At 43.3% G+C, this 25,988-nt stretch overlaps 2 protein-coding genes across 6 annotated transcripts in view; one reads left to right on the top strand and one right to left on the bottom strand.

Annotated features, from left to right (window-relative positions):
* The window catches only part of LOC139747317 (uncharacterized), a 99,671-nt gene extending 91,254 nt beyond the window's left edge, over positions 1-8,417 (top strand). For all 5 annotated transcript variants that reach the window (XM_071659484.1, XM_071659479.1, XM_071659482.1 and 2 more), the window contains one exon: positions 7,287-8,417. In XM_071659484.1, the coding sequence (XP_071515585.1) occupies positions 7,287-7,394 (108 nt within the window). In that variant the 3' untranslated portion in view covers positions 7,395-8,417. The remainder of the gene's footprint in view (positions 1-7,286) is intronic.
* The window catches only part of LOC139747319 (saccharopine dehydrogenase-like oxidoreductase), a 139,987-nt gene that overhangs the window by 65,512 nt on the left and 48,487 nt on the right, over positions 1-25,988 (bottom strand). The window contains exon 2 of the mRNA XM_071659487.1: positions 3,873-3,952. The gene's annotated coding sequence lies outside the window, so the exon portion shown is untranslated. The remainder of the gene's footprint in view (positions 1-3,872; positions 3,953-25,988) is intronic.

The following is a 25,988-nucleotide window of genomic DNA, read 5'->3' as shown; positions in this document are numbered from 1 at the left end:
AGGACCCTTGATCACGACGGCACGACCAATAAAGATGAAGACGTGACCTTTGACCTGACTCTTAAGGATTGGATGAAAGGGAAGACCATCATACGGAGGGGTCATATCGCCGTGTCCAAGGATCTTAGGGCCTTTTTTTTTTTTTCAACGCAAGAGGCTTCAGTCACGGAAAACTTCCACATCGAGGCCGAACTTTAATTGAAATATATAGAGGTTTATGAATTGGAAAAATAAGACACAAGGGAAACTATCTACGAATTTTAGAGGAAGTGAAAAACCTGTCTTTTAAAATGTGCTAGATCATAGTTATTGGGAAAAACACGAGAGGGTAGTGTTCCAAAGCTCCGTGGTATAGGGAAAGAAACGGTTATCAAAACGGCCCACACTTGAGTTGCCAACAACCACACAATAGTCATGTGACGCAGCAGCTTGCCGAGTATTGTGTGGTCTAGCTAGTGGTGGAGGCACACAAGCAGTCAGCTCTCGGAAGCAAACACCAAAGTAACACCTATAGAAGAGGGTAAAGTGCACCAGCTTTGCGGCGAAGGGCAAGCGGGTCAAGTTTTGAAGTTAGCCAGGAAGAGTTTATAAGTCTGACCTCTTTCTAATGCACGCTATCAAAGATGCAGGGCTAAACTACCCAAATGTGAGAACACTACCCCATACAAGGATGGACCAATCCTTTGCGTAAACGAAGCACCTGTTAGGAAGAAAAGAAATTTCGACATCTAAACAGGGCTCCCAGTTTCGTAGAGGCTAGATTAGCTATTTCCGTAAAGTGGATGTTACAGTAATACCTAGTGTGTTCATTGAGTCAAGAAATGGTATTATAGAACAGTCGAAGGGGAGAGGAAAGTGGTGAGGAATTTTCGATAGAGAGATGGGCGGAAACTGGGTCTTGGGAGCGTCAAACTTAACCAGGTTTCGTATACCCCACTGAGGTTTCGTCTACCCCACTGAGTCTGAGTTTATTGAGGAAGCTATGTCGAGATGAGATGCAGATCGAGTAAGAGAAGAAGGAGAAGAACTGAAGGATGTGGAGGAATGCAGTGTTAAGTCGTCAGCGTATGCGTGTATTTGGTCATTTGTGGAAGAAAGGTGATCGTTCGTCAGAAAGGGGGAAAATATAGATGACACGACAGGGACACCACTGTTGACGGAGAAAGGGGGAGAGGCTGGTCCATCAACAGACATAAAGATAGATCGGCCAGCGCCAGAGAGGAAGCTAGGTATGAAGGAGAAACCAAAAAGTGAGGGAGGGAAGCCAAAAGAGGGGGCTCAGAGATGAGACCCCGATGCTACATCCCAGAATCTTTCAGGGATGGTGACCAGAGGAAAAAATATCACCAGTGGATCTCGCTTTACGGAAACCACACTAGTAATTAGAAAGGAAGAGTGTGATATTCAAGATGTCTGAAGATATGGGAGATGAGGAGCGAATCAAAGACTGCAAATGATGATGTCAAAGCAACAAGATGATGATTAGAGGGGTTAGAAGGGAACAGATAAGTGAAGAACAGGTGCTAGTTCAGAAGCACACTCTCAGTACACGGGAATGGATGCCCTCTGAACCATAAGCCTTGATTGTGTCCAGAGAGAGAGAAGCGCTTTTTAGGAAGTTCGAAAAGAGATTACGAGAAAGGGCTTAGGATTAGTAGGAGGAGCGTCAGAGGTAAAGGAATGGAAGAGTTATCCAAGGCAGAGTTAGAGGAGAAACGGGAACCAAAGAGGGTTGTTTTGTCTATGGAAAAGTGAAGGAAGGCAGAGCGACAAAAGTTGTTAGCGATGCCTAGCTAAACCGATCAACATATCCACATAACTGGCTGACCTACTAAAGGATGACAACATTTCCACATAGTTTGTACAAGGAAGCCATCACATGAAGGTATACACTGGTCCGCCCCGCCTTACCTCACATATAAACTTTATATTGAAAGCCGAACAACTTCACTGAAGCGACTAAAGGTCAACAGCTCTGGTGTATGCTACTTAAAAGTCAAGGTCCTCGGCTGAGTAATGTATACTTTCTAATGTTATTTGGAAAGTCATTTAGCTAAGCAGGCTGTCTATATATGCATGAAGTGTTTTTTCTTATTCATTAATGACATTTGCCTGCACGCTAAAAGCCTGAGAAAATAACTTTATCTGCTTTACTAGTGTAGTGTATGAGTTGTTTCACGTGATACCTTACGTTCTCTGAGGACTGAGAGATAGACACTCCCTCGCAGATAAAAGAAAGTAATAGATAAAGAAAGATACTCTACAGAAGATATTATTGAAGACTGATCTCTGATGTCTACGTGCCCCGCTGTGATAGTGTCACTTCTACGAAAACTGACGTCCACTGTCCCGGCCGACCAGACAAACTGTCACATGGGGTCGTTACTGAGCCCAGCATCAATCGTCATGACATGGCTGGCTGGCCTGGGCCAGTGCTGGCTCCCAGGTGAGGTGTGGCTGTCCGGGCAGCGTTACCTACTACCACGTTATGACGTGGGTCATCCGGAGTCAACACCAAGTTATAGTTTAGCTTTGATGACGTCAGCATGTCTCGGGTCATTACCCAGGTCAACATGAATTTGAACAATGAGGTTCGTGGGTCATGTGAAACTCTGACATTACAGTTGATAACTTTTGTTCATATGAGGTCAGTATCTGGTCAGGTCACACATGATGATATCAGTGACAGATCAATGGGATCTTCAACAGGTCTGACATTATGATAAGTTCTCACTGGCTCTCTCTCTCTCTCTCTCTCTCTCTCTCTCTCTCTCTCTCTCTCTCTCTCTCTCTCTCTCTCTCTCTCTCTCTCTCTACCATCATTTCATCTTCACACATCTTCACAAGTTGTCTTACACACACACACACTTCCTCAGTTAGGTTAGGTTAGGTTGGGTCCTCAGAGTTCCTTCCTTTCCCCTGCGGATCACGTGACGTCATCCTCAGGTACATATTGTGCTCTTCCTCCTCCTCCTCCTCCATGATGGAAACCAAAAGTAACCGATAACATCATTGGAGGAAATCATGGATGATATTTGTCACGAAAGACATGCATCACAACTATTGTAATTAAGGTTGTTTCTTTTGTTTAGATTTCTAATTTTCGAAATTTGTTATGCAAAACAATATGTACATATACACGTCACCTATCCCGCAATGACATTATATCTGTGGGCCATATCCACAAATGCACATACACCTGCCTCACGAGGGCACATATGGAAGGCAAGGCAGTGCAGCTGAACGTAGGCAGGAAGGTGTATATCGAAGCACGCCCACACAGGTCACCAGGGTCAACTGAGTACAGCGGAAATACAGATAACATACGACTTGAAGGTCAGTGAGAAGATTATCAGGTGGAGGACAGTAATAGTCAAGTAAATGTATAGTGTATATAGAGGGAGACATGGTAGTAAAGTACACGACTCAGGTATGAGTACAAGTCTACGAGCATCCTCATGTCAACCTGGCACTGCTGAAGTGACAGATAACCTAACCTCAACAACCTTTACAAACTCTCGAAAGCCTTGAAGGACCAGGTTTATTGAAGGACCAAGTTTAAAACCGACTTTTAAGGTGATTAACCATTGATATTCACTGTGGAATTAGTGTGGATTCATTAAGTAATCAATGTACTCTACATGGATATGCCAAAACATGTAACTATACTGACTATTATGCTAAGAATTGTAAAGAACCATGTACACATAGTTTTATCATAAACATCGTCATTATTGTTATCACAAGACCTACAATTTGAAAGCAGACAATTGAAAAGAATCTCGTCATCTTAATAAAATTTCAATTTCCTTCACATTTTAACATGTGATAGAATCAACACGCGGGAGAACATACGAAAAAGTTTATCTTGCCTTGTGATAAGACGCGATGCAGTCGAAGCTGTATCCTCGTGGTAAAGGCCTCTCGACAACCCTTGTCCAGCAACGTCCACCTTTAAGAAGAATCACAATAGTTTTAGTAGTATAGGCCATACATACATACACACATACTTACATACATACACATACATTCATACACATACATACATCGGGCAGATTTTAATTCTGGTAGAGCAATTGAGATGGGGTACAGTAGTAGAGCAGCAGGCATGGTAGGGTATGACAGTATAGAAGCAGGTGTGGTGAGGTAGGATATGATAGTAGAGTAGCAGATTAGGTGGGGTATGATGATAGAGAAGCAGGATTTCTGGGGTTCGATACTATTCACAGATAACGTTCTATACACCTCTACCACATGGTACATTAGCTTCAATCATGGTGGTGGCTGCCTTACATCTCTCTACAGTATAGCTTCCCTTCACACACTCTACATTAGTCCTGTATAACAACAAACATTTCCCAGTGATTCATCACGGATTAATTATGTAGCAGGACCACCACGTCACCTGGTCTGGCCTGACTGATCATAAACAGTCAACGTTGCTCCTCTCATTACTGTTGCCAACTTGTTCCCCGTCAGCAGGAGTTTCTTATTCATGTTCTTGCAAGAGACACTTGTTGTGCGGCCACAGCTCTGTCCTGGCTAGAATTCAGGCTACTGCTTGTACATAACACAGACCTGAACTTGCTTATTAACTTCTAGTCCTCATTTTGGCTTTGTTATACAGGTTTTGCTTGGCGAATATAACGCATATGCTGACACATTCTTAGGCGAGTTACCTTCATGTGGGTCATGCAACGATAATGATGATGATAATGATGATGATGTTAATAATAATGATAATAATGATGATGATAATGACGATGTTAATAATAATGATAATAATGATGATAATGTTTATAATAATGATAATAATGATGATAAAGATAATGATGATAATGATAATGATGATGATGATAATATGTATGATAATAATATCATTAATGATAATATTGATGTTGATAATATCATTAATGATAATAATAATAATAATAATAATAATAATAATGATATAATAATAATGATGATGATAATAATAATAATAATAATAATAATAATAATAATAATAATAATAATAATAATAATAATGATAATAATAATAATAATAATCATAATAATAATAATTATAACAATATTGATAATAACAATAATAATGATAATGATAGTTTTTGAGGTAGTTTCTGGGTGCTTTTGTTTCAAGGCAGTAACAGAGAATCCTGACTAAGGTTGATGATATAGGAATGATATCGTGTAGTTATGTTCCTTACGACGGTGTAATGACCGAAGCTTCTCCCCCCTCCTACCCCTAACCCAGGTCCACCTAACGCTAAACTTGCCGTGTCGCCTGTGGCCACACCTGTCGTGTCTAAACCTGTCTATGGCTGGCCACACTCGGGGCCGTCAGGTAGGGTCCTCAAGGTGGGGTTGTGACCTCCCTACATGCTGGGTGCCCGTGCCGCAGGGAGGGTAGTGACCCTGAGTTGTGAAATCTTAAGATCGCTACATTGTAAAAGCTAATCAGCGCTCATGATGGGTGATGAGTTCTGTAGGTAAGGTTCTATGGGTAAAGTTATCCAGGTCAAGTTTTCTAGGCGAGGTTTTGTAGCTGAAAGTCCCTTGGTAAGGTTCTTTAGGGGAGGTTCCCTACGTATTGTTCTTTAGGTGAGGTTCACTACATAAGGTTCTTTAGGTGAGGTTCTCTGCGTAAGGTTCTTTAGGTGAGATTCTCTTGTTAAGATTCTATAGGTGGGATTTTCCGGGAAATGGTCTCTGTTTAAGTTCTGTCGGTATAGTTTTCTTTGTATGGTTCTCTAGGTAAGCTTTTTTAATTAAGGTTTTCTAGGTAAGGTTCTTTAGTTAAAGTTTTCTAGGTAAGGTTGTTTAGTTAAGGTTTTCTAGGTAAGGTTCTTTAGTTAAGGTTTTTTAGATAATGTTCTTTAGTTAAGGTTTTCTAGGTAAGGTTCTTTAGTTAAGGCTTTCTAGGTAAGGTTCTTTAGCCAAGGTTTTCTAGATAATGTTCTTTAATTAAGGTTTTATAGGTAAGGTTCTTTAGTTAAGGGTTTCTTGGTAAGGTTCTCAGAGTATGGTTCTGTAGGCAAGGTTCTTTAGGTAAATTTTTTTTAGGTAAGGTTCTATAGGAAAGTAGTCAGGTGAGGGTGCAGTTTAGTCCTTATTACATGTATACAGAAGATGGGTAATCGTGTCATGTGGATGGTGAGGCGGTACCACTGACCCAAGTGTAAGTGGACCACTGGTAGCAGAGGCTCAGGTGTTTGGATCTAAGTAAACATCTATGGTGAGGACCACTGTGATGGCAGTCTGGTTGTGACGACAATCAGTAAAATCATCAAATCTACAACAGTGCTGAACAGGATTCGAACCCACGCTATGGGTTATATAATGTAGGGGCCCTGGACCGTTATACCAGCCAGGATCACGGAAGGGAAGGTCGAGGTCCAGAGGTCATTGATATCCTTACAGCCGGTAATGTGGGGCAAGGAAGGGAGAGGGGAGGGGGAGGGGTTGATGTTCAGAGGTGTTCTGGATCTGGGGTTGGGGGTTGGGATACCCTGCAACTGTTCATGAGTAGTTACGTAACTGTCTTTATCGTTATACTACGATATGTAGTGATGGTGGTTAAAGATGTTGTGTGTAGTTATAGGACAAAGAGCAATGTGGAGTTACACGAAGATGATACTACTCTACCCCTACTGGTGGATTATAATGATCAACAATGATACTACTCTACCCCTACTGGTGGATTATAATGATCAACAATGATACTACTCTACCCCTACTGGTGGATTATAATGATCAACAATGATACTACTCTACCCCTACTGGTGTATTATAATGATCAACAATGATACTACTCTACCCCTACTGGTGTATTATAATGATCAACAATGATACTACTCTACCCCTACTGGTGGATTATAATGATCAACAATGATACTACTCTACCCCTACTGGTGGATTATAATGATCAACAATGATACTACTCTACCCCTACTGGTGGATTATAATGATCAACTATGAAGTATTATGTAAGTGACCGTCTGTGTCATCACCCTGCATGTTACGTGCGGTAGTTAGGGCACAACAAATGACAGCTGACGAAACAAAGTAACTGGTTGCTGTAACAAGCTATGAATATTAATATTAGCTGTTACATAATTCCTTCATGATAAACTACGAATAAGGTAGCAACTATATGATTGGCTGGTTTAGTATAACAGTACTAGATTAACTAGCAACAACCTGTGTCTCTCTCCTGTATTATCACAGTGTATGTAAATTTGTATTGATTATATAATAACTGTCTGCCTTGTTCCCCTGTGCGGCAGACCAAGCTCCTGTCAGGCAGCCTCCTGCACCCACCACACAACGACCTCGGCCATGCTTCGCCGCTGTTGACCTCACACGAACTCCTCCAGCTGGATACCTCCCCGTGACCTTCTTTATCCATACATTCATCTGACCCACACCCTCAATGGTGCCCCTACACCCTCACCTTCCCTTGACTCACACCCTCACTGGTGCCTGTGCACTCTCACCTTCCCCCGCCACACGAGGGTCACCAGGTAAGGATGAATTCAGACTGTAATCAAATCGTAATTTTGGTGAATAACATCACAAGATCCAGAGTGTGAGTGTCAGGCAACATACGTTAACTTTTCCAGTAGGAAGAGTAGCCTCTTGAAAGAGATGACAAAAGCGTTTCAGAACAGGTCAGTCAGCTCTTGCATTATGTAGTATACTAAAGACTCTTGAGTTAGGTTTAAACCTTAGTATAACGCACAGTGCCTCACTTGACAATTGGCTGTCATATCAGTAGTGTATCTGGTTATCTTTCTCACAATGACATCAACATATTTGTTAGTTTATCTGGCTACGGGTCCATGTGTGGTGAGGTGTTTGCTGCTGTTGGTTGTGTGGTGGTGGTTGGGTGATATAGATATGAAGCAAGGAGATCCATGATATGTTTCTCAGTAAAGACAAAATAAAACGTAGAATAGACACAATCACCGAAAATATGACTTGTCACACCTGTAGGAAGTGAAAGGAAATGTATGCAGCAAAAGGCGAGCAATACATTGTTGTAATTGTTTTCCCTCACTACAAGTGTCACAAACTTATTTTCTTCATATATGTATTGGATAATCAATGTATACTCTAGAGCTGATGTCCCTACACGCATGACAATTCACCTAAGTTTACCCTTATGATACTTGGATGGAATTATTAATATACTGTCGTTAAGTTGTTCATTTACACTGAAATTAATAGTGAAATGTATAACGAATGAGAAAATTGTATAATGAATCATAAAAAACAAACAATATGAATTTCTTTTTATAATCTACTTTATGATTTACTTTAAATAAAGATTTTTGTCACTTTTTTCAGATCATTTTGAGATGTAAAATAATGTCTTACTTTGAACTTACCAGATAGAAGTGAACAGTTTCAGCAAGTTATCATAGTTTTATTATCCTAAATATGTAATCTGACTTCATTCCGCCATACCACTCGTGGTCGTCGTAATGCAAAAAGATTCACCAAGTATCGGGTGGTGATCGGTCCGGGAGGCACAATGAACCACATGATGATGTTCTGTACTAGTATGGGTTACCTGCCACTTGGCACAGTAACATGGCACTTTTGACCAGAATCTGCCAGCGTCTCGTCTGGTTATAGGTTGAGGTCAATGTAATGGATGAATTACGAAGAAAGCAGTTTGTCCCTTTGAGATTTTTTATAACTAAATTTTTTTTCATATTTTCACTGGGAGGTTCTGTAGTGTGTAAACGATACTTGATACATATCTCATAGTACAAGACATTGCTTGTTTGCAAAGGATATGGCTGTAAATCACATCAGATGAAGAAAGTCTTGACATCAGTACCTCCAACCAAAGACAATAAGATTGAGACAATACATCTTCTGCATGGACGCCAACAATCTATATGAAAGAACACCTTGTATTTGAAAATTTGTACAGTAATATTCTCAGTATATTGTCAGAACAAGAAAGGTTTCCTTTAAACCACTTCATCCCGTAAATGCAAATATGGACGGTGGATCGAGTCATTAGATTTTGATATTCTAGAGGATTTCCCTAACTCAGCGGCCTCACAGATATACCCAAGGAACAGATAAGGAAAAATCCAACAGAGTAATAGCACTTGTGAGCCTGGAATTGTGGGATGGTGGTGAGTGAATGGCTATAGCAAGGTAGAAGTGTTGTGTGAGTGACGTGCGTCGCAGCCTTGGGAGGAACCGGTTCACTGCCTGGGGGGCGCTAGGGGGAGGGGAGGGTTGTGAGCCTCACAACCTTGAAGGAACAAGCTGGTGCGTGGCTAGGTGACTGACCTGCACCCACTTAACACGAGGAAGGACCTTCTGCCATACTGACAGCTCCTACCTGCCCCTCCACCCTCTCCCATGTATGGGGTAGGAACTGGCCTACTACCCACCAACCCGACGCTGTTAACGACCTCACTCACTCTATGAACCATCTGCGTGACGCACCTACATTCTGGCTCCCGTCACCAGCAAGGAAACATAATGACACCAGCGACTGGAGAAGACAACAGGGTACATGGGAGAGATACCAGAAGACCTGCTGGTTATGATGGGTTATCTGCTGGAGGTCAGTAACTGGATATTATACTCCTAATCTATGTAGACAGATGGTAAGATCCTCCCTTCACACTTCTTCCCCAGGCATAATAGCTGGCACGAAAATGGCTGTGAACAAGAACGTGTACAGACTGTATAGATATAGAAACTGTTTCGGAAGGATGAACAGACATAATAGGATGTAATCCAAGCCGCCTGCCGGTTACTGTGGTGAAGGTCAGAAGACGCTGCTCTGTAAAGAAAAGAGAAGTTGGAAATACGTCTGCGTCTGAGTAATTGATTAATGACAAGATTTATCCACTGGTACTTGATATGACTAAAGTCTAGCCATAATCTAGATGTAATAGTAATCTTTACATTGACAATGTATATATCTGAAGATGTTTTGTTGCAGTGTGTCATAACCAATGCTGAATAAACTCCTACGTTTTAGGACAGATTGAACTTTATGCCATTTTTTTACCACTGTATCTCTGCGTAACACCAAGCAATTATTTCGAGTTGTATCGTAAAGAGTGCTTAAGAATATGATACAACTCAGAATAATTACTTTGAAAACCTGATGGATTTTAGAACCTCCCTTTTTAGAAAAACTTGGGTCTCTTAAGTCGGTCTTCTTACATTTTTTTTTACTGAATCAAATTTCTATTTTTCTGTTAATTTCAGTTTTGTATCATGTTTGATAAAGTTTGGTGACCAAAACTGGTCAGTGCATTGTCATTATTATCTGGCTACACCGTTGCAAAGAGTAAGGAATGTATCTCGTTTCCTAGGTTATATTTCTGAATTAGAAGCCTAACTTTCTGTTTATTTCATTATATAATGCCAAACATTGCTAGTTGTATTTTGGGTCATTACTTATCATCTCTTTGGACTCCAGTTCCTAATTTCGTGTCGTCGTCATAGTATATTATGAATTTCACAATCTTTTCCCCGACCACCAGTATGGCCTCCGTAAGGCGAGATCCACTGGTAATATTCTTTCCTATCTTACCAATGTTTATACACACACACACACACACACACATATATATATATATATATATATATATATATATATATGTGTGTGTGTGTGTGTGTGTGTGTGTGTGTGTGTGTGTGGGAGTATGTGATAGAATGTAAGAAAGTAAATTCTCGATTAATATGGGTAAAACTGAAAGTTGATGGAGAGAGATGGGTGATTAGTGGTGCATATGCACCTGGGCATGAGAAGAAAGATCATGAGAGGCAAGTGTTTTGGGAGCAGCTGAATGAGTGTGTTAGTGGTTTTGATGCACGAGACCGGGTTATAGTGATGGGTGATTTGAATGCAAAGGTGAGTAATGTGGCAGTTGAGGGAATAATTGGTATACATGGGGTGTTCAGTGTTGTAAATGGAAATGGTGAAGAGCTTCTAGATTTATGTGCTGAAAAAGGACTGGTGATTGGGAATACCTGGTTTAAAAAGCGAGTTATACATAAGTATACGTATGTAAGTAGGAGAGATGGCCAGAGAGCGTTACTGGATTACGTGTTAATTGACAGGCGCGCGAAAGAGAGACTTTTGGATGTTAATGTGCTAAGAGGTGCAAATGGAGGGATGTCTGATCATTATCTTGTGGAGGCTAAGGTGAAGATTTGTATGGGTTTTCAGAAAAGAAGAGTGAATGTTGGGGTGAAGAGGGTGGTGAGAGTAAGTGAGCTTGGGAAGGAGACTTGTGTGAGGAAGTACTAGGAGAGACTGAGTACAGAATGGAAAAAGGTGAGAACAGTGGAAGTAAGGGGAGTGGGGGAGGAATGGGATGTATTTAGGGAAGCAGTGATGGATTGCGCAAAAGATGCTTGTGGCATGAGAAGAGTGGGAGGTGGGTTGATTAGAAAGGGTAGTGAGTGGTGGGCTGAAGAAGTAAGATAATTAGTGAAAGAGAAGAGAGAGGCCTTTGGACGATTTTTGCAGGGAAAAAATGCAATTGAGTGGGAGATGTATAAAAGAAAGGGACAGGAGGTCAAGAGAAAGGTGCAAGAGGTGAAAAAGAGGGCAAATGAGAGTTGGGGTGAGAGTATCATTAAATTTTAGGGAGAATAAAAAGATGTTCTGGAAGGAGGTAAATAAAGTGCGTAAGACAAGGGAGCAAATGGGAACTTCAGTGAAGGGCGCTAATGGGGAGGTGATAACAAGTAGTGGTGATGTGAGAAGGAGATGGAGTGAATATTTTGAAGGTCTGTTGAATGTGTTTGATGATAGAGTGGCAGATATAGGGTGTTTTGGTCGAGGTGGTGTGCAAAGTGAGAGGGTTAGGGAAAATGATTTGGTAAACAGAGAAGAGGTAGTAAAAGCTTTGCGGAAGATATATATATATATATATATAAAGAATTGGGAGCAGAGAATTAAAGTAGTATATATCAAGAAGAGGTTACGAGGACCGACTGTCCAAACGTTGCTAGGTTCACGTCCCAGTCACATGTTGACATTCAATGTTGCTAGGTTCACGTCCTAGTCACATGTTGACATTCAATGTTGCTAGGTTCACGTCCCAGTCACATGTTGACATTCAATGTTGCTAGGTTCACGTCCCAGTCACATGTTGACATTCAATGTTGCTAGGTTCACGTCCTAGTCACATGTTGACATTTAATCACGTTTCGGTGCTTTTCCGGTAGCTTGACATCTTACAGCCTGAACTTTACCTCTGGTCTGGAAATGGGTCTTTCTAAGAGGTTTGCTGTGGTATGCGTCTGACACTTACACCGGGATATTCCCAGTTATTACCGGTAAGGGACCTATCTAGGCTAGTGAGTCCTGCGTAATATTATATTTGTAATGACTTACTTGTACAGTACGGGGGCGGGGTAGTTCCACCACATATGTGGGGCCTTCTATATTAACGTTTAGAGCACGACGATACGTTCCCGGGGAACATGTTATGACCTTAAGCGTGGCCTTTGACAAGATCCAAGGTTCGCACCGTCTGGCTCAAAACGGGAGGCAGGTAGTGTACACGGCACATACTGGAGGAGACAAGCCCTGGATCTTGCACCAGGCTGTGAACCAGTACCTCACCACAATACGCTCATCTCACCGCACCACGCTCATCTCACCACAACGCACTCACCACAACACATCCACCTCACCATAACACACTCCCTTCACCACAAAACTCACCTAACCACAACACACTCCCTGCACCACAACACACTCCCTTCTCCACAATATTCACCTCATCACAATATACTCACCTAACCACAGTACACTCCCTTCACCACAACACACTCGCCCAACCACACAACACTTACCTCAGCAGAATACATTCACCTCACCACAAAACCCTCTCTTTACCACAATACACCTCACCACAACAAACTCCCTTCACCACAACGCTCACGTAATTATAACACACTCAACTCACCACAACCTGGACGATCATTGAAGACATCCTTACAGATCGTCTACTATGATACCAAAGTATAAAGTCTCATAATGTAAACATCTCCCCCGTGTTTATAATGCCAGAACCTTTCTCTTGCACTTCCAAATAAATTGTCCTACCAAACTGTTCCCTACTGCACCTCTTAAATCTTCCAACATGGTCAGGACGAGTATGGGGTACCGAACCCCGACTATCGTCTGTTCTAACACTGAAATATCATGACAGACACTTCTCATGCCCATGTGCCTCAGCCAACCTTAGCCGTCTGGCCTAATCAGAGCTTTAATTTGCCTTCTGCGAATGTCCTTACATGCGATGGAGTATGTGTGCATGCATGCGTGTGTTTGCCTGTGTATACGCGAGGGCGGAGTCTCGGCCACACCGTGACCCCCACCCCACTAGTGTGGGTGCACACACACACATACACACATACACACACACAGAGTCACATCAGCTGACTTGTGTCGCGGCGTCACGGCTACTTTAGCTGAGTGGTGACGCTAGAGGTGTGATGGCTGAGCAGTGAGCCTGCAACTGATTCTCATGCTGCTGTAATACTGCTGCTGCTGTAATACTACTGCCTGCACTTCCTGGTACTACAACTACTGTGTCTGTGGTTCTCCAAACATTACCTCCGCTTTACAACAATGACTCTTACTTTTACAGTTCATCATCATCATTATCATAATCATCATCATCATCGCCATCATCATCATCATCATCATCATCATCACCATCACTGCCTTACTAAACAACTTACCCTTGAAAACCCTGGACCCAGTCCCCCATCCAGGCCAACCCAGCCGGTCCCCTGAGCATTATCGTCGACCCCAACTACGCTCTCTGAGCCAACCCCTGAACCACTGCGACCTGACACCCTCGCTCAAGCAATACTCGTGTAACAGTTATAAAGTTTGTACCTAAAACGTAAATAATCATTTGACGACTCGCCCAGCACAGCGTTAAGGTCACTAGCTCACTGCAGTCGGTGGCTGAGGAGGTTGGAGGACTACGTTCACGTGAATGACATTTTAGTCTAGTGTGACTCATTGCTCTTTCATTCCGGTTGACGTGAGTCACTGTTGCTTCATTCATGTCCTTTAACTCTCTGCTGTTCCCCTCAGGTTACTCTGATTCACTGCTGTTCCCCTCAGGTTACTCTGATTCACTGCCGCTCCCTCCTTGTTCCTTTGATTGATTCACTGCTCTTCTTCCACGTTCCTATAACTGAGACACTACTTTTCCCTCCAAGTTTCTATGATTTACTATTCCCTACTTGTTACATTATGACTCAAGTTTTCGTGCTTGTTTCAATATTCACTAGAACATCCCAACAAGAATCCTGTTTTTACATCACGAGTGTGGCCACGACACAGTACTGGGCGGGGTCACTATATTCTCCTGAACCCTACAGACCATGTCATCTATTAACAGGATTCACACGAGGAAATGTAGATACAGAACTCAGCAATGAAATTCGATCACAGATAATAGGATTCATTTCATTGTCATTTGAATTCCTGCCACAAAGCCGTGACATCCTCTCCTCCTCAAGCTGAGGTTGTCAGCTTGGATCTTAATGTACATTACAGGAAATGAATGAAATACTCGCACAAGAGCTGTTGGGGTAGGGCATCGAAACCCTACGTTTTCCATCCTTGATAATCTGGAGGAGATTATCAGCCACCTTCATCATGTTGCAAACCGTCATGACCATATTCCCAGTACTCTTGATCTGCTGTACATCCCTGACCGTTCACACTGCAGCTGAACAACTTCACCCCCCACTGGTTCATCTGGCCAGACTCTTATCACTTTTTTCTTTCCAATCGCCTTTCCTCCTCCGGCTGCCCCTCTGTTCTGACAACAATAACTTCAGACTCACTCTATTTCATTTCATTGGTAATTACTATCTCTCCTGTGGTCATTCTCCTGTCTCTGATGAATGTATAGCAATAGTGATTACTGCAGGGATTTCAGCATATATATCCTTGACCACGATCATCTTCCTATTGATCGCTCAACTATTCCTGTTTTGTGATCACTTGGGCAAGGACCCTGGCACATCGGAGCTAGCAAACCTCTACTTCCACTAACTCCTGTTCGTCATTTTCCCCCGCCCAAAATCACACCAAATATCTTATTCCTGCCAAAAAGCCTTTCTTTATCTGAAGGAAGTGTGACAACTTTCTTTCTACTGGATGGTCTCTCTGGGCTTTAACCAAAAGTAGCTCTATTGGCCTCTGTCGTAATACATTTCCTTCGCTATTCCGCTCCGACGACACTCAAGCTGTATCTACTAACGACAAGGCAACTCTTTTTGTCTCTTTCCTCCTCAAACTCTGTAATGAATGACTGTTTCCTCGCCCCCGAAGCACCTTACCAATCCTCTGGCTTTCCTCATAATCTTTTCCACACAGTCCAAATTGCACTCCTCATTCTTAACACATGCAAGGTGCAGGAACCAGATGGCGTCCTTCCTCATGCTTTGAGGGAACGTGTTTCTAAACTTGTGTCCGAACCTGCGCGTCTTCTCTGCTGCTACAAGTAATGCAAGACTTTTCCTTCATCCTGGTAACATGGATTGATACGGCTTGTCCCGAATATAGGGATAACCGTTCTAACCTTTCTAATGACTGGCATGTTTATCGAACGTCTATTCCCAAAGTTCTTCACCTTTTTTCATCTCCCACCTCCTTAAACAACACAGATCACACAATCTTCACGTCATCAGCAATTTTTCTCGCTTGGCGAGATCCACTGGTGATATCCTTTCCTAACTTACAAATGTCTGCTCATCATCTCTGCAAGACCATATGTGAGGGATCCTTTGTTGTTGTCCTTGATATATCAAAGGCTTTTGTTGGGGTGTTTCATCGGGGTCTAGTCTCTGAACAACCTTCTGGCTTTCCTTCCTCACTCTGATCCCTCATGTCGAACGTCCCTTCCTGCCGGTATATCGCTGTAACTGTTGCTGAACCAACCACTCTTCCTCTCTCAATCATCGATGGTGTCCATCAGGACTCTGTTCCGTCTTCTTCGCTCCTTCTCCTTTTCATCAACGATTTCCTTCCTTAAACTGATTAGCAAATGTACCCCTCATACAGTGACTGTTCAACACTACATTCTTCGACTTCTTTCACATATAAAGGAATATAAAGACAATGCAAACTGCTACAAACCTTTAGGTCTTCTGAGACTGTATGTGATAGTACTATAAGAGATCAAACGCCTGGGAGTTGCAGGTCACGTGACGCCCGGGAGTTGCAGGTCACATGATGCCCGGGAATTGCAGTCACGTGACGCCCGGTAGTTGCAGGTCACTTGATGCCCGAAAGTTGCAGGTCACGTGACACCTGGGAGTTGCAGGTCACATGACGCCCGGGAGTTGGAGTCACGTGACGCCCGGGAGTTGCAGGTCACATGATGCCCGGAAGTTGCAGGTCACGTGACGCCCGGGAGTTGCAGGTCACATGATGCCCGGGAGTTGTAGATCACGTGACGCCTGGGAGTTGCAGGTCACTTGATGCCCGAAAGTTGCAGGTCACGTGACACCTGGGAGTTGCAGGTCACATGACGCCCGGGAGATGGAGTCACGTGACGCCCGGGAGTTGCAGGTCACATGATGCCCGGAAGTTGCAGGTCACGTGACGCCCGGGAGTTGCAGGTCACATGATGCCCGGAAGTTGCAGGTCACGTGACGCCCGGGAGTTGCAGGTCACATGATGCCCGGGAGTTGTAGATCACGTGACGCCTGGGAAGTTGCAGGTCACGTGACCCCTGAGAGTTGCAGATCACGTGAGGCCAGGTAGTTGCAGGTCACATGACGCGGGGAAGTTAAAGATCACGTGACGCCTGAGAAGTTGCAGGTCACAATGACACTTGTCGAGATGGACGTCCTTCGTCTGCAACAGCCGGCCCCTGGGCCAGGACGTCAGGTGCCTCAGTAACGTCTGGTACACCTGCTTTATCTTCTCTCCGTGGTCGGTCGTCCTAGTGGTGGAACTTCTCCGCCTGTCCTGCCCCGCTGGAGGTAGTGACGAGGCAGGGCGGGGCAGCTGAACCAGACCAGACCAGAGAAGGTCAAGTCACCTTGGGATGACCTGCTCTGCTCCTGGGCAATTGCTAACCTTGAGGCGTTGTCCCGGGGGGGGGGGGGGGGTCTACACTCATGGTCGTGACCACCTTGGTCACCCACCACAGTGATCGTGATTCATAATTATTGATGAAGATCACCGGGAACATCGGCACAGCCCAGATCAAGTGTGGGATGGTATGAATGGTGTTGTAGTTTCAATGCTAACTGAGGTGTAAGAGGTGGCTGGAGAGTTGAGAGGGTGTGCCTCTTGAGAGTTTGTGTAAGATGGACCGAGGATAATCTTGCTCCTCCTGGTGACCCTTATTGTGTGATGGATATGGAAGAAGACCAGGTGGGGAGGCATTAGTAAGTTGGGGAAAAATAAAAGTTGCAAAGATATTCTTAAGTCTAAGTCCCAGGAATACAACGTTATCATTCGACGAAAAATATAGTGTAAACCTTGTGTATACTTTGTCGCAGAGGTCCATCCAACAGATCATCGGTCAGGTACCAAGAAGTCGAGTTGCTTTTAGCTCCATCTCGTTGTTGGAGGCCTTGGTCCGTGGGTCTACGTCACCATCACCTCACGTCAGACCCATTGTAAATGATCACTTAATAATCCTTACTGTTACTCATGAAAATCATCATGGGTCCAAGGTGCACGAGGTTTAATGATCATACTGACGTGTTCCTCCCAGCTTAGTTTGGAGGGAACTGGGCTTTCGAGTGGCTACTCGTACTTGTGTGTAACTGCGAATCTGTGATTACTGTGCTTATATGTACTGTAGGGAAGGGGATCTACACTCCTATCTATTGAACTTTCTGCACTATCATATGATTATGTAAACTTATGCATACTGATGCCAACATTCACAATTTCCTCAATTTCTTCCATTTATTCAATACTCTTATGATATGAAAGCATTTCTTTATATCTTCTCTAATTCGTTTCCTACTTAATCTCATGTTTTGTCCTCTAGTTGCTCTATTCTTGTGTAAGTGTCATAACTATTTGTGTATAACAGGGAGTGACTTTCACATACGTTTGCCCCGTAACACACACCAGCCAGCGTCAAGTACCCATTTATCGACCAGCCCCGTTGTGGGCCGACTGCTGCTCCCGGGATTCGAACCAATACGGGCCCGACCTTAGGACCCTTGCTGACTCGTGGTCATAACGCTAATCAGTAAACCAAGGAGGCTCGTGTGTGTGAGTGTGTGTGCGCTATAGAGGATGGGGGGGGGGGGGGGGGGGGGGGAGTTACGGGTAAACAACAAAAAAGTGGTTTGGATTTCTTGGAAGTTGTTGTTGTGAGCATCCCCCGAGACCTTCCTTCCCCACTTCACACTTACATCCTTCTTTCTAACCTCAATCCGTTTATCCTTCTTAGCTCTCTCTCTCTCTCTCTCTCTCTCTCTCTCTCTCTCTCTCTCTCTCTCTCTCTCTCTCTCTCAATGAAATCCATAGCGTCAGCTGTAATGTCCTAGGCAAAGGATATATCAGCTCTCAGGTGAGACGATATTACTTTATGGGAGGAGTTTGTTATATATATATATACATTATATATATATATATATATATATATATATATATATATATATATATATATATATATATATATATATATTTTATTTATTTATTTATTTTGCTTTGTCGCTGTCTCGCGTTTGCGAGGTAGCGCAAGGAAACACGAAAGAAATGGCCCAACCCACCCCCATACACGTGTATATACATACACGTCCCCACACGCAAATATACATACCCATACATCTCAATGTACACATATATATACACACACAGACATATACATATATACACATGCACACAATTCACAATGTCTGCCTTTCTTCATTCCCATCGCCACCTCGCCACACATGGAATAACATCCCCCTCCCCCCTCATGTGTGCGAGGTAGCGCTAGGAAAAGACAACAAAGGCCCCATTCGTTCACACTCAGTCTCTAGCTGTCACGCAATAATGCCCGAAACCACAGCTCCCTTTCCACACCCAGGCCCCACAGAACTTTCCATGGTTTACCCCAGACACTTCACATGCCCTGATTCAATCCATTGACAGTACGTCGACCCCGGCATACCACATCGATCCAATTCACTCTATTCCTTGCCCGCCTTTCACCCTCCTGCATGTTCAGGCCCCGATCACTCAAAATCTTTTTCGCTCCATCTTTCCACCTCCAATTTGGTCTCCCACTTCTCCTCGTTCCCTCCACCTCCGACACATATATCCTCTTGGTCAATCTTTCCTCACTCATTCTCTCCATGTGCCCAAACCATTTCAAAGCACCCTCTTCTGCTCTCTCGACCACGCTCTTCTTATTTCCACAAATCTCTCTTACCCTTACATTACTTACTCGATCAAACCACCTCACACCACATATTGTCCTCAAACATCTCATTTCCAGCACATCCACCCTCCTGCGCACTACTCTATCCATAGTCCACGCCTCGCAACCATACAACATTGTTGGAACCACTATTCCTTCAAACATACCCATTTTTGCTTTCCGAGATAATGTTCTCGACTTCCACACATTCTTCAAGGCTCCCAGGATTTTCGCCGCCTCCCCCACCCTATGATTCACTTCCGCTTCCATGGTTCCATCCGCTGCCAGATCCACTCCCAGATATCTAAAACATTTTACTTCCTCCAGTTTTTCTCCATTCAAACTTACCTCCCAATTGACTTGACCCTCAACCCTACTGTACCTAATAACCTTGCTCTTATTCACATTTACTCTTAACTTTCTTCTTATATATATATATATATATATATATATATATATATATATGTATATATATATATATATATATATATATATATATATATATATATATATATATATATATATATATATATATAACAACAGTGTAATTTTCTGGCTGCTAGTCGACGTAAATATTTAGTCAAATGATTTACCGCCCAGGAAGCTTACTGTGTCCACATCACTGGTGTGGCAGTGGTATGTCAGGGGTCCATGCTAGGGTTTGCTGGGGCTCGTATGTCCCTGTTCTTCTCCGTGTCAGTACCACTTGCTCAGGTCTGCAGGGCTCTAACGTGATGGGAGGCAGCGTCAAGGTACAACTGCTCCAAAATATGAGTGATGTTCACGACCAAGCTGACCCTTCTACCTCACTACACGGCACACGACCGCAAGGAAACGCACGCTTTGCTGGCAACCTCATTTTTGAACACTTTGGAACGTTGTCGCTGCTACGTTGGATTATACGCCTCCCCAGTGCCCTTGAGACCTGGTCAGTAGGCGGGAACAGGTCAGCCAGTCCAGCGAGGCGTGAGTGAGTGTAGTGCAGGAGGCTGGCAGTACCAGGGAGCGGGACAGGTCCGACTGGACCCCCATTCCCCCTCCCCTCTACCTGCTGCTACGTATTTGGGAGTGATCCAAGACATGCGAGAAACGGATATCTATTGTTAATGACTTATATTCCCACGCATACATTCCTCATTTGGAATTTCATATGAATAGTAAAAATGATGTACTAAATACCACCTTACAACACCAGATCTATCATCACCGTCAACGCTGACGCATACAGGTGTTTACCACCCGCCCAGGGAACTTAACAGACCTTCCCCAAGACACGAATTTATCTAAGTTTGGGAATTTTCCGAGAATATTTTGACTTTCAAGGTGAAGAGCCACGGGATAAGACGAAGGTAGGACGTGCAGGTGGATGCCACTCTCCAGTCCTGAAAAACTAAGGTGCTACTTCCCTGGACACACTTGTCAATGATCTCAACCATACCGACACTTGAGGCGAAACTGCTTTGGCACTATGCAAGCATTCCGCCAATCCTCAGTGTATATATATATATATATATATATATATATATATATATATATATATATATATGGCAAATTATATGGGAGGGTATTGATTGAGAGGGTGAAGGCATGTACAGAGCATCAGATTGGGGAAGAGCAGTGTGGTTTCAGAAGTGGTAGAGGATATGTGGATCAGGTGTTTGCTTTGAAGAATGTATGTGAGAAATACCTAGAAAAGCAAATGGATTTGTATGTAGCATTTATGGATCAGGAGAAGGCATATGATAGAGTTGATAGAGATGCTCTGTGGAAGGTATTAAGAATATATGGTGTGGGAGGCAAGTTGTTAGAAGCAGTGAAAAGTTTTTATCGAGGATGTAAGGCATGTGTACGTGTAGGAAGAGAGGAAAGTGATTGGTTCTCAGTGAATGTAGGTTTGCGGCAGGGGTGTGTGATGTCTCCATGGTTGTTTAATTTGTTTATGGATGGGGTTGTTAGGGAGGTGAATGCAAGAGTTTTGGAAAGAGGGGCAAGTATGAAGTCTGTTGGGGATGAGAGAGTTTGGGAAGTGAGTCAGTTGTTGTTCGCTGATGATACAGCGATGGTGGCTGATTCATGTGAGAAACTGCAGAAGCTGGTGACTGAGTTTGGTAAAGTGTGTGAAAGAAGAAAGTTAAGAGTAAATGTGAATAAGAGCAAGGTTATTAGGTACAGTAGGGTTGAGGGTCAAGTCAATTGGGAGGTGAGTTTGAATGGAGAAAAACTGGAGGAAGTGAAGTGTTTTAGATATCTGGGAGTGGATCTGGCAGCGGATGGAAACATGGAAGCGGAAGTGGATCATAGGGTGGGGGAGGGGGCGAAAATTCTGGGAACCTTGAAGAATGTGTGGAAGTCGAGAACATTATCTCGGAAAGCAAAAATGGGTATGTTTGAAGGAATAGTGGTTCCAACAATGTTGTATGGTTGCGAGGCGTGGACTATTGATAGAGTTATGCGCAGGAGGATGGATGTGCTGGAAATGAGATGTTTGAGGACAATGTGTGGTGTGAGGTGGTTTGATCGAGTAAGTAACGTAAGGGTAAGAGAGATGTGTGGAAATAAAAAGAGCGTGGTTGAGAGAGCAGAATGAGTGAGGAAAGATTGACCAAGAGGATATATGTGTCGGAGGTGGAGGGAACGAGGAGAAGAGGGAGACCAAATTGGAGGTGGAAAGATGGAGTGAAAAAGATTTTGTGTGATCGGGGCCTGAACATGCACGAGGGTGAAAGGTGGGCAAGGAATAGAGTGAATTGGAGCGATGTGGTATACCGGGGTTGACGTGCTGTCAGTGGATTGAATCAAGGCATGTGAAGCGTCTGGGGTAAACCATGGAAAGCTGTGTAGGTATGTATATTTGCGTGTGTGGACGTATGTATATACATGTGTATGGGGGTGGGTTGGGCCATTTCTTTCGTCTGTTTCCTTGCGCTACCTCGCAAACGCGGGAGACAGCGCAAAAAAAAAAAAAAAAAAAATATATATATATATATATATATATATATATATATATATATATATATATATATATATATATATATATATATATAAGAGAAAGGTGCATGAGGTGAAAAAGAGGGCAAATGAGAGTTGGGGTGAGAGAGTATCATTAAATTTCAAGGAAAATAAAAAGATGTTTTGGAAGGAGGTAAATAAAGTGCGTAAGACAAGGGAGCAAATGGGAACGTCAGTGAAGGGGGCTAATGGGGAGGTGATAACAAGTAGTGGTGATGTGAGAAGGAGATGGAGTGAGTATTTTGAAGGTTTGTTGAACGTGTTTGATGATAGAGTGGCAGATATAGGATGTTTTGGTCGAGGTGGTGTGCATAGTGAGAGGGTTAGGGAAAATGATTTGGTAAACAGAGAAGAGGTAGTAAAAGCTTTACGGAAGATGAAAGCCGGCAAAGAAGCAGGTTTTGATGGTATTGCAGTGGAATTTATTAAAAAAGGGGGTGACTGTATTGTTGACTGGTTGGTAAGGTTATTTAATGTATGTGTGATTCATGGTGAGGTGTCTGAGGATTGGCGGAATGCTTGCATAGTGCCATTGTACGAAGGCAAAGGGGATAAGAGTGAGTGCTCAAATTACAGAGGTATAAGTTTGTTGAGTATTCCTGGTAAATTATATGGGAGGGTATTGATTGAGAGGGTGAAGGTGTGTACAGAGCATCAGATTGGGGAAGAGCAGTGTGGTTTCAGAAGTGGTAGAGGATGTGTGGATTAGGTGTTTGCTTTGAAGAATGTATGTGAGAAATACTTAGAAAAACAAATGGATTTGTATGTAGCATTTATGGATCTGGAGAAGGCATATGATAGAGTTGATAGAGATGCTCTGTGGAAGGTTTTAAGGATATATGGTGTGGGAGGCAAGCTGTTAAAAGCAGTGAAAAGTTTTTATCGAGGATGTAAGGCATGTGTACGTGTAGGAAGAGAGGAAAGTGATTGGTTCTCAGTGAATGTAGGTTTGCGGCAGGGGTGTGTGATGTCTCCATGGTTGTTTAATTTGTTTATGGATGGGGTTGTTAGGGAGGTGAATGCAAGAGTTTTGGAAAGAGGGGCAAGTATGCAGTCTGTTGTGGATGAGAGAGCTTGGGAAGTGAGTCAGTTGTTGTTCGCTGATGATACAGCGCTGGTGGCTGATTCATGTAAGAAACTGCAGAAGCTGGTGACTGAATTTGGTAAAGTGTGTGAAAGAAGAAAGTTAAGAGTAAATGTGAATAAGAGCAAGGTTATTAGGTACAGTAGGGTTGAGGATCAAGTCAATTGGGAGGTAAGTTTGAATGGAGAAAAACTGGAGGAAGTAATGTGTTTTAGATATCTGGGAGTGGATCTGGCAGCGGATGGAACCATGGAAGCGGAAGTGAATCATAGGGTGGGGGAGGGGGCGAAAATTCTGGGAGCGTTGAAGAATGTTTGGAAGTCGAGAACATTATCTCGGAAAGCAAAAATGGGTATGTTTGAAGGAATAGTGGTTCCAACAATGTTGTATGGTTGCGAGGCGTGGGCTATGGATAGAGTTGTGCGCAGGAGGATGGATGTGCTGGAAACGAGATGTTTGAGGACAATGTGTGGTGTGAGGTGGTTTGATCGAGTAAGTAATGTAAGGGTGAGAGAGATGTGTGGAAATGAAAAGAGTGTGGTTGAGAGAGCAGAAGAGGGTGTTTTGAAATGGTTTGGTCACATGGAGAGAATGAGTGGGGAAAGATTGACCAAGAGGATATATGTGTCGGAGGTGCAGGGAACGAGAAGTGGGAGACCAAATTGGAGGTGGAAAGATAGAGTGAAAAAGATTTTGAGTAATCGGGGCCTGAACATGCAGGATGGTGAAAGGCGTGCAAGGAATAGAGTGAATTGAAACGATGTGGTATACCGGGGCATGTGAAGGGTCTGGGGTAAACCATGGAAAGTGTGTGGGGCCTGAATGTGGAAAGGGAGTTGTGGTTTCGGTGCATTATCACATGACAGCTAGAGACTGAGTGTGAACGAATGAGGCCTTTGGTGTTTTTCTTAGCGCTACCTCGCACACATGAGGGGGGAGGGGGATGTTATTCCATGTGTGACGAGGTGGCGATGGGAACAAATAAAGGCGGACAGTATGAATTATGTACATGTGTATATATGGATGTGTCTGTGTGTGTATATATATGTGTACATTGAGTTGTATAGGTATGTATATTTGCGTGTGTGGACGTGTATGCATATACATGTGTATGTGGGCGGGTTGGGCCATCCTTTCGTCTGTTTCCTTGCGCTACCTCGCTAACGCGGGAGACAGCGACAAAGCAAAATAAATAAATAAATAGATATGAATATATATATATATATATATATATATATATATATATATATATATATATATATATATATATATATATATCCCTGGGGACAGGGGAGAAAGAATACTTCCCACGCATTCCCCGCGTGTCGCAGAAGGCGATTAAAGGTGGCGGAAGAGGGAGGCTGGAAACCCTCCCCTCCTTGTATTTTTTCGAAAAGGGGAAACAGAAGAAGGAGTCATGCGGGGAGAGCTCATCCTCTTCGAAGGCTCAGTCTAGGGTGTCTAAATGTGTGTGGGTGTAACCTAGATGAGAAAAAAGGAGAGACAGGTAGTATGTTTGAGGAAAGGAACCTGGATGTTTTGGCTCTGAGTGAAACGAAGCTCAAGGGTAAAGGGGAAGAGTGGTTTGGGAATGTCTTGGGAGTAAAGTCAGGGGTGAGTGAGAGGGCAAGAGCAAAAGAAGGAGTAGCACTCCTCCTGAAGCAGGAGTTGTGGGAATATGTGATAGAATGCAAGAAAGTAAACTCTAAATTGATATGGGTAAAACTGAAAGTGGATGGAGAGAGATGGGTGATTATTGGTGCCTATGCACCTGATCATGAGAGGAAAGATCATGAGAGGCAAGTGTTTTGGGAGCAGCTGAGTGAGAGTTAGCAGCTTTGATGCACGAGACCGGGTTATAATGATGGGTGATTTGAATGGAAAGGTGAGTAAAGTGGCAGTTGAGGGTATAATTGGTGTACATGGGGTGTTCAGTGTTATAGATGAAATGGTGAAGAGCTTGTAGATTTGTGTGCTGAAAAAGGACCGGTGATTGGGAATACCTGGTTTAAAAAGAGAGATAGACATAAGTATACGTATGTAAGTAGGAGAGATGGCCAGAGAGCGTTATTGGATTACATGTTAATTGATAGGCACGTGAAAGAGAGACTTGTGGGTGTTAATGTGCTGAGAGGTGCAACTGGAGGGATGTCTGATCATTATCTTGTGGAGGCGAAGGTGAAGATTTGTAGAGGTTTTCAGAAAAGAACAGAGAAAGTTGGGGTGAAGAGAGAGGTGAGAGTAAGTGAGCTTGGAAAGGTGACTTGTGTGAGGAAATATCAGGAGAGACTGAGTGCAGAATGGAAAAAGGTAAGAGCAAATGACGTAAGGGGAGTGGGAAGGAATGGGATGTATTAAGGGAAGCAGTGATGGCTTGCGCAAAAGATGCCCGTGGCATGAGAAAGGTAGGAGGTGAGCAGATTAGAAAGGGTAGCGAGTGGTGGGATGAAGTAAGATTGTTAGCGAAAGGGAAGAGAGAA

The sequence above is a fragment of the Panulirus ornatus genome, chromosome 68 (assembly GCF_036320965.1).
Source record: "Panulirus ornatus isolate Po-2019 chromosome 68, ASM3632096v1, whole genome shotgun sequence".
NCBI lineage: Eukaryota > Metazoa > Arthropoda > Malacostraca > Decapoda > Palinuridae > Panulirus > Panulirus ornatus.
The sequence above is the reverse complement of the archived record's forward strand: the minus strand, read 5'-3'. Positions and strand labels throughout refer to the sequence as shown.